The following is an 8296-nucleotide window of genomic DNA, read 5'->3' as shown; positions in this document are numbered from 1 at the left end:
AGTTGTTTGGGAGAACGCTGTAACGCTGTTTTTCTGTTTTGCTGTCAAGCTCCACGAATGTTTTTGCAGACTATGAAACTTCCACCAGATTTTCCATCGAGTGTGAGCAGATAATGACTGACTTCCATTTTTGGCTGAACTTTTCCTTTAAAGAATAAAGCGTTCCATTATTTTTGTTTGGTCTCCCTCTGTTGTGTTGTGATAGGTGGGACTATTTATCCTCTAAATCTACACGGCCCTGGATTTCATCATGAGTGAACGTAGGGATTGTTTTTGTTCTAAAGATTGTATGACAGAGCAGGTGATTTGAGTGGATTCAGCCACTAGGGGCGCTGACGCGCTCAATCAGGCTTAGTGCTGCTGACTGGGAGAGAGAGAGAGAAGAAGAGACTGAAGACGGTGAGAAGTGTGTTTAGCAGGTGGATGAAGTTGACTTTGACACTTTGTTTCAGTTGATCCGCCATTTGTGGTTCAGTGTGCGTCCAGAGAAACGTAAGTTACATTGTTTATTACTGGATGCATTTTTCATTATTGTTATATTTTGTCTGTTTATAAGTCTGCTAATTGAGATTATTTCTGGTAATTAAGAGTGTATTTCTAGCAGTGTTAGCTATCACCGCTGATGGTTTAAATGGTCATTTATGTTATATTAACGCCACTGGCTATTTTCTTTGTTGTCAGTTACATATATATGTGATATAATATCATGTATATTACTTCTGTATATGATGTGTCATATTTTTCATGCTAATGATAATTAGATTATAATTTGGGGTGTGTGCTATGGTCAAGCATTTGTGAGCTGTTAATTGATGACTGTTATTGTTTTTTGGCTTATTCTAGAACCACACTCATACCACCTCTGTAAGTGTACACTGTTTACACTGGATTAAAGTGGCATAAAAGGGATCGACTGTTTCCTGCTTGATTCTTCATTTAAGTCTTGGGGGAACATTATAGACTGTGTTCTAACCGACACACACTTCGCGATTAAAAATCAGAGAAGCCAGTCTACAACCGTTAAACCTCCGTCACATATGGTCCTTCGAGCCGGATAAGGTAATTACGAAGTGAAAATGGCTCATGTTCCCCCAAGTGAAGATTCACGTCCACGCCGACAAGTGCGGCCAACCAAGATGGATGGAAGATTATGAAGGGTACACACACCCACAGGCTGGGAACTATCCACTACGCACCTCTGCTGCAATAGAGGAGACCGACTGGAGCAGAAGCAGAGAGGGATTTGTCGAGATGACACCCCTCACCCAGCATCCACTACAGCCCACTCATTATCCTGCTGAGTTCATAGAGACATCTTCCAGTCACATTGGAGCCACAGCACCGGTGTATGTGAGTACGTCACGGTCATATGAGGGCCCACCTGTAATGATGAATATGTTGCAGCAAATACAAGAGGATAATAGGAGATTGCAGCTGATGGTGAGAGATATGAGACGTCAGATGGACAGGAGCAGTGCAGCACCTCCCAGTTTACAGCCTGCACAGCTGGACCATCCACAAGAGAGTCACCCCCCTGTAATAAGAGAGGGCACCAGGGCCCCAACGGCACCACCCCCTATGCTGCATCCAACACCTGGAACACGTCATCCACAACCAGGAGACCAGGCCAGCCGGCCAATGCCACCACCCCACCTACCAGCCCAACCACCGCCTCCACCAAGGGAGCTGCACCACCTGCCTGCAGTACAGGACAGGTATTTAGCAGACGATGAATGGCCGCCGCCTCCCCCACCAGTAGCCTTCTCTGATGACAATTATGAGCAACCTACTGATATTGTAGAGAACCTTAGAGAACGTCTGCAGCAGCTGGAAGCACGACTGTCACCAGCTCCATCCATGATGTCCGAACCACCATATGATAGTGTGCTGCCGTCAGTTGCACCCCCACAACCCCCCCAACGGCTAACCTCAGTGACACTGCCTAACAGTAATGAGAGGACATACAGGGGACCGACACCATCAATCCCAAAGTTCACACGTGGTGACCCCAGAGAGTTCTCCAGACTGAAGCTTGCCCTTGACAATATTCTTCCCGCTGATGCGACAGAGATGTTCAAGTATCAAGTGCTCTGTGATCACCTCAAGTTTGAAGAGGCTCTCCTGATAGCTGATTCCTATAGCAATTCCTTATTCCCCTACTCTGACACTATGGCTTCCTTGACCAAACACTACGGTCAGCCCCACCAGTTATCTCTACGGCGGATTGCAGAGCTCATGGAGGAGCCCACTATCCGAGCTGGCGACACTGTAGCATTCAGGAGGTTTGCTCTGAGAGTTCGAGCTCTGGTCGGGATGTTGGAGCAGCTAGGTGAAGACGGGCGTATAGAGTTAAAGTGTGGGTCTCACGTGGCCAGATTAATGAAGAAGCTTCCCCAGGATCTCCGTGCCACCTTCCGGCGTCACCTTCACTCTTGGAAAGCAGGAATCCCATCATTGATGGACTTTGCGGAGTGGCTGGACTATGAGCTGGAAATCCAAGAGGACGGAGATCAGTTCGACAAGATAGAGGATGTCCAGAAAGGGAGAAGCGGGGTGAGGAAGGAGTGTGATAAGGATAAGAGAGCCACTAAGAAGACCATGAATGTGTTGCATGGTACTGCCAATAACACAACCCCCCAAGCAGGGCAAGCTGAAGTCTCAGATCACCAAGAGACCATGGATAAGCCCAAAGCTTATTGCCCCTACTGCAGCAATACGCAACACTTCCTGGACCAGTGCTTGAACTTCAAGCAATTAACCAAGGAGCAGAAGATGACCTGGGTGAAGTCCAATAATCGCTGCTGGTGTTGTGGACGGCACCATCAGGCCGCCCAGTGTAGATTGAGAGTCCTATGCAAGACGTGCAAGGGGAAGCACCTTGAGGCCTTGCATGAAGTGAATCTCCGGCCTGGCAAGAGTGAGCATACTGCAGGGAACGGCACTAGTGCAGAGTTGAAGTCAGCGACAGATGTTTTGTATCTGGATCGACGTGCCGGCTGCAATCAGGTCCTTTTGAAGGTCAGCAAGGTGCTACTACGTAACGGTGACCACACCCTGGAGACATATGCAATCTTAGATGATGGCTCAGAGAGAACAATTCTACTCCAGGAGGCCGTCCAGAGGCTGCAGCTTCAGGGGACTCCCGAGAGCCTCACCCTGAGAACTGTTCGTCAAGATGCAAGAACACTACATGGCTCATCAGTAATGTTCAAAATCTCTCCGACCGGTCAGCCAACAAAGACATTTACTATTGAGAGAGCCTTCACTGCAGGTGGACTAGGTCTAGCTGAACACTCTTACCCAGTGAAGGGACTTCAGCGCAGATATAAGCACCTCAAGAAGCTCCCCCTGCAGCCATTCACAAATGTTCACCCACTCCTCTTGATAGGTTCCGACTGTCCGCACCTTGTGACACCTATTGAACCTGTCCGTCTCGGCCCGTCGGGGAGCCCAGCTGCGGTAAAGACCAGGCTTGGCTGGACACTGCAAGGGCCAGTCAAGTCTTTTCAACAATGCAACCGCCCACAGCAGTGTCTATTCGTGACCTCTACCTCCCCTACAGCTGAACTCTTTAATCAGGTAGAAAAGCTCTGGCAACTGGACACCCTGCCATACAGAAACGAGAAGCTGGTGACGAGGTCACGGAGAGACCAAGAGGCCATGAACCTTCTAGAGGCAAAGACTAGGAGAGTGGAGGTGGATGGAGTCCTCAGATACGCTACCCCACTGTTACGGGTGAGTAACATGCCTATACTCACAGCGCCGCCTGAAGCGGTGCTCCCCAGTCTACGCAGCACGGAGAAGCGTCTCGGCAGAGACCCGGTGAAGGCACAGGCATATCAGGCAGAGATTATGAAGTTGGAGAAGTCAGGCTATGCTTCCAGAATTAGTCAGGAGCAGGTGAAGGATTCCAAGGAGTCGTGGTTTATTCCCCATCACCTGGTGACACACAACGGAAAAAAACGAATCGTGTTCAACTGTTCTTACACCTATAGGGATAAGAACCTCAACGAGCTGCTGCTGCCAGGCCCAAACCTGGGTGCATCTCTCCTGGGTGTCCTACTGCGGTTTAGGGAACATTCAATTGCTGTCAGCAGTGACATAAAGGGAATGTTCCACCAGGTGAGGTTGCTGCCTGAAGATCGCCCTCTGTTGCGCTTCCTCTGGCGTGATCTACAGAGAGACTCCCAACCTAGTGTATATGAGTGGCAGGTCCTTCCCTTCGGGACTACTTGTTCCCCATGCTGTGCCATATACGCATTACAGAGGCATGTACACGATCACACCCACACAGGGGATACAGTTCGTGAGTCTATCGAGAACCACTTCTATGTGGACAACTGGCTACAGAGCTTCCCAACTCCAGACATGGCCAAAGATGTCACAGACAAGCTGAGGGGGCTGTTAATGGAGGGTGGCTTCGAACTGCGACAGTGGGCCAGCAACATGCCAAATGTTATTGGCCACCTGCCCAAGGAGATCAGGTCAGAGAGTAGTGAACAGTTGCTAAATCACACAAACATGGACCCACAAGAACCTGCCCTGGGGCTGCGTTGGTTATGCCACTCGGATACGCTGCAGTATAAGTCACGGCCGATGGAGCGCCTCCCGCCCACCATGAGGAACATCTATAAGGTATTGGCCAGCCAATATGACCCCATAGGATTTCTCATGCCCTATACTACAAGGGCCAAAGTGCTTGTTCAGCAGTTATGGGACAAAAAGCGGGAGTGGGACGATCCTCTGCTACCCGGTGAATTGCTCACGGCGTGGCAAGACTGGGAAAACGAACTACAATATCTGGACAACATCAGACTGCCTCGCTGCTACGTGAGTCCAGCCATGGACAATGCAGCCAGTAAGCGGGAGGTCCACATCTTCTGTGATGCGTCTCAACGTGCGTATGGTAGTGTGGGATATCTCCGCACAGAAGACACAGAGGGTAATGTGGAGGTAGCATTCCTGACAGCCCGGTCCAGAGTGGCCCCTAAGCGTCAGCTCTCCATGCCGCGGTTGGAGCTGTGTGCTGCGCTCACGGGCGCACAGCTTGCAGACGTGCTTACTCGAGAGCTCACAGTGGCGATATCGAGAGTGGTTATGTGGACAGACTCCACAACTGTTCTTGCCTGGATCCAATCGGACTCTTGTCGCTTTAAGGTGTTTGCAGGAACCCGTATTGCAGAAATTCAAGAGCTGACTGATAGCCAGGCCTGGCGCTATGTGGAGACGTCAGAGAACCCAGCAGATGACCTCACCCGGGGAAAATCCCTGCAGGATCTCTCAGGTGAAAATCGTTGGATCCATGGACCCCTGTTCCTGCAGCTACCACCCAACAAGTGGCCAGTACATCACTGAGGAGCTGCGAAGGCCCACCACCTGCCTGGTTAGCACGGTAAATGGCACCCACCATTCCTTACCTGATGCTCAGCAGTTTAGCACCTTCAGTGACCTGGTGAAGGCGACTGCGGGGTACCTTCATGGGGCGGCTGCTGATGCTAAAGGGACTCCTACAGCAGAGGAATTCAAGGAAGCGGAACTCAGCATCCTGCGGTCCGCACAAAGAGATAGCTTCTCAGAAGAAGTTCAGTGTCTGGCAGCTGGAAAACAAGTCCCTTCCTCCAGCTGCTTAATCACGCTGGCTCCAGAATATGATGCATCATTCCAACTGATACGAGTAGGAGGTCGGCTGCGGCGTTGCCAGGATCTGGAGGACGATGTGATCCACCCTATAGTCCTCGACCCAAGACATGCTGTGACCAAGCTGCTCATCCGACAGGTTGACCAAGACCTGAAACACCCTGGTGCAGAGCGACTCTTTGCAGAGCTGAGGAGGAAGTTCTGGATCCTTCGTGGCCGGGAGGCCATAAGAAGAGAGCAGCGCTCATGCTCGGAGTGTCAGAGGTGGAGAGCCCAACCTGTCAACCCTAAGATGGCAGACTTGCCCCCTGCACGGCTCAGGTTACATCAACCAGCCTTCTACTCTACGGGGATTGATTGTTTTGGTCCAATGCAGGTAAAAATCGGCCGACGGAACGAGAAACGCTGGGGCTTGCTCTTCAAATGCCTCACGACGCGAGCAGTCCATATTGAAGTGCTGTCCAGCATCAACACGGACTCCTTCCTGATGGCCTTAAGGAGGTTCATATCCCGTCGTGGGAAACCAGCAGAGTTGCTCTCGGACCAGGGCACCAATTTTAGAGGTGGAGATAGGGAATTACAAGAAGCCTTTCAAACCCTTCATCCTTCTCTCCAAGCCCAGCTGGCAGAGTACCAGATAAAGTTTTGTTTCAACCCGCCTAGTGCCCCCCATTTTGGAGGCTCCTGGGAGCGGGAAATCAGGTCGATCAAGGCTGCTCTGACTGCTACCCTGGGGTCACAGGTTGTCAGTGGTGAAGTTCTGACCACTGTCCTGATTGAGATTGAGGGTATCCTCAATTCCAAGCCCCTCGGCTATGTATCATCCGACGTGGCAGACCCGGACCCGGTCACCCCCAATCTGTTGCTGATGGGGCGGCCAGACCCTTCGCTACCTCAGGCAGTGTATCATGACTCAGAGCTGCTCAGCCGTCGCCAGTGGAGGGCCTGTCAAGTGCTGTCCGATCGCTTCTGGGTGCGGTTCCTGCGCCACTACCTGCCCACACTGCAAACCCGATCCAAGTGGCAGTCGGACACCTCCCCTCTTCAGCTGGATACCATCGTGATGATCGTCGATCCTCAACTGCCACGAGCATCATGGCCTATTGGAAAGATCAAGAAGGTGTTCCCTGGAGCCGATGGACTGATTCGCACAGCGGAGGTCACAGTACGGGACCGCACCTATGTCCGACCTGTAAGCCGTCTTATCAGACTCCCTGCTGTACCAGAAGAAAATTGACAGTGATGGCCTAAATACTACAAATTTGCGGGAGCAAATTTGGGGGCGGCTGTTCTAAAGATTGTATGACAGAGCAGGTGATTTGAGTGGATTCAGCCACTAGGGGCGCTGACGCGCTCAATCAGGCTTAGTGCTGCTGACTGGGAGAGAGAGAGAGAAGAAGAGACTGAAGACGGTGAGAAGTGTGTTTAGCAGGTGGATGAAGTTGACTTTGACACTTTGTTTCAGTTGATCCGCCATTTGTGGTTCAGTGTGCGTCCAGAGAAACGTAAGTTACATTGTTTATTTACTGGATGCATTTTTCATTATTGTTATATTTTGTCTGTTTATAAGTCTGCTAATTGAGATTATTTCTGGTAATTAAGAGTGTATTTCTAGCAGTGTTAGCTATCACCGCTGATGGTTTAAATGGTCATTTATGTTATATTAACGCCACTGGCTATTTTCTTTGTTGTCAGTTACATATATATGTGATATAATATCATGTATATTACTTCTGTATATGATGTGTCATATTTTTCATGCTAATGATAATTAGATTATAATTTGGGGTGTGTGCTATGGTCAAGCATTTGTGAGCTGTTAATTGATGACTGTTATTGTTTTTTTGGCTTATTCTAGAACCACACTCATACCACCTCTGTAAGTGTACACTGTTTACACTGGATTAAAGTGGCATAAAAGGGATCGACTGTTTCCTGCTTGATTCTTCATTTAAGTCTTGGGGGAACATTATAGACTGTGTTCTAACCGACACACACTTCGCGATTAAAAATCAGAGAAGCCAGTCTACAACCGTTAAACCTCCGTCACAGTTTTTTACCTAAGATTCATTTTTATAAGTTTTCCCAGATGGACTGAACACACAGCTTCAGTTACAGAAGTGAAACCTTGCCCCACCTACAACCTGAACTTTCCCCCAACATTAATAATACTAGCAGTATCTGAAGATACTTTCCAGGAATTTTGTACAGGACTTTTGTATGTTCTGCTTTTATAAAGCAGAAGTGAATCCTAAAATTAAAACAGCTTTCATTTGACATAATAGGATTTGGGATAATGCCTGTAAATCAAAGAGGCTGTCACAACCACTTTGTACTGGATGAGCCAGTGGCCAGGGCCAAATGCCAGAATGTGGTTATTTACAGCACATTCAAGCTTGGACTTGGATACAAAACAGAAAGAGCACGAGTAGCGTGTCTGTCCCTGCTGGCACGTGAGCATGTTCTTTTCATGGGGACGTTTTTTCTTCTGACATATTGTGAAGCCAACAGGTCACTTCAGGACTTTGGAACGAGAGATGCTGGCTGATGCTTCTTTAAACTAAAGCTTCATTTGTTGTTGTCGAGCGTTCAAGAGGCTGCAGATGTTCCATCTCAAGCATCACAGGGTAACGTGGTCCAGCGTGTGTTGTGTGATTTA

At 49.2% G+C, this 8296-nt stretch overlaps 2 protein-coding genes across 3 annotated transcripts; both read left to right on the top strand.

The window, feature by feature from the left end:
• Positions 1–280: 280 nt before the first annotated feature.
• LOC115594704 (uncharacterized) lies at positions 281–5211 on the top strand (the record flags this gene model as incomplete). Its single annotated transcript, XM_030438911.1, has 2 exons — positions 281–492; positions 844–5211. A coding segment is annotated over exon 2 (4128 nt), but the record flags the coding sequence as incomplete, so codon positions are not given.
• LOC115593705 (uncharacterized) lies at positions 5188–7682 on the top strand. Of its 2 annotated transcripts, none has more exons than XM_030437302.1 (2): positions 5188–7142; positions 7496–7682. In XM_030437302.1, exon 1 carries the CDS (start codon positions 5219–5221, stop codon positions 6872–6874), a length of 1656 nt encoding a protein of 551 aa, XP_030293162.1. In that variant the 5' UTR covers positions 5188–5218; the 3' UTR covers positions 6875–7142; positions 7496–7682. The 2 variants fall into 2 exon arrangements, with proteins under 2 accessions (XP_030293162.1, XP_030293163.1); XM_030437303.1 differs by having other exon boundaries at positions 5188–7230; positions 7496–7561.
• Positions 7683–8296: the final 614 nt, after the last annotated feature.

Source organism: Sparus aurata, chromosome 13 (assembly GCF_900880675.1).
Source record: "Sparus aurata chromosome 13, fSpaAur1.1, whole genome shotgun sequence".
NCBI classification, from domain to species: domain Eukaryota; kingdom Metazoa; phylum Chordata; class Actinopteri; order Spariformes; family Sparidae; genus Sparus; species Sparus aurata.
Note: the sequence above shows the minus strand (reverse complement) of the source record. Positions and strands in the feature narration are given on the sequence as shown.

Coding starts and splice junctions, on each gene's coding strand:
- LOC115593705 (XM_030437302.1), top strand. CDS start 5,219: ATGTGGAGACGTCAGAGAACCCAGCAGATGACCTCACCCGGGGAAAAT.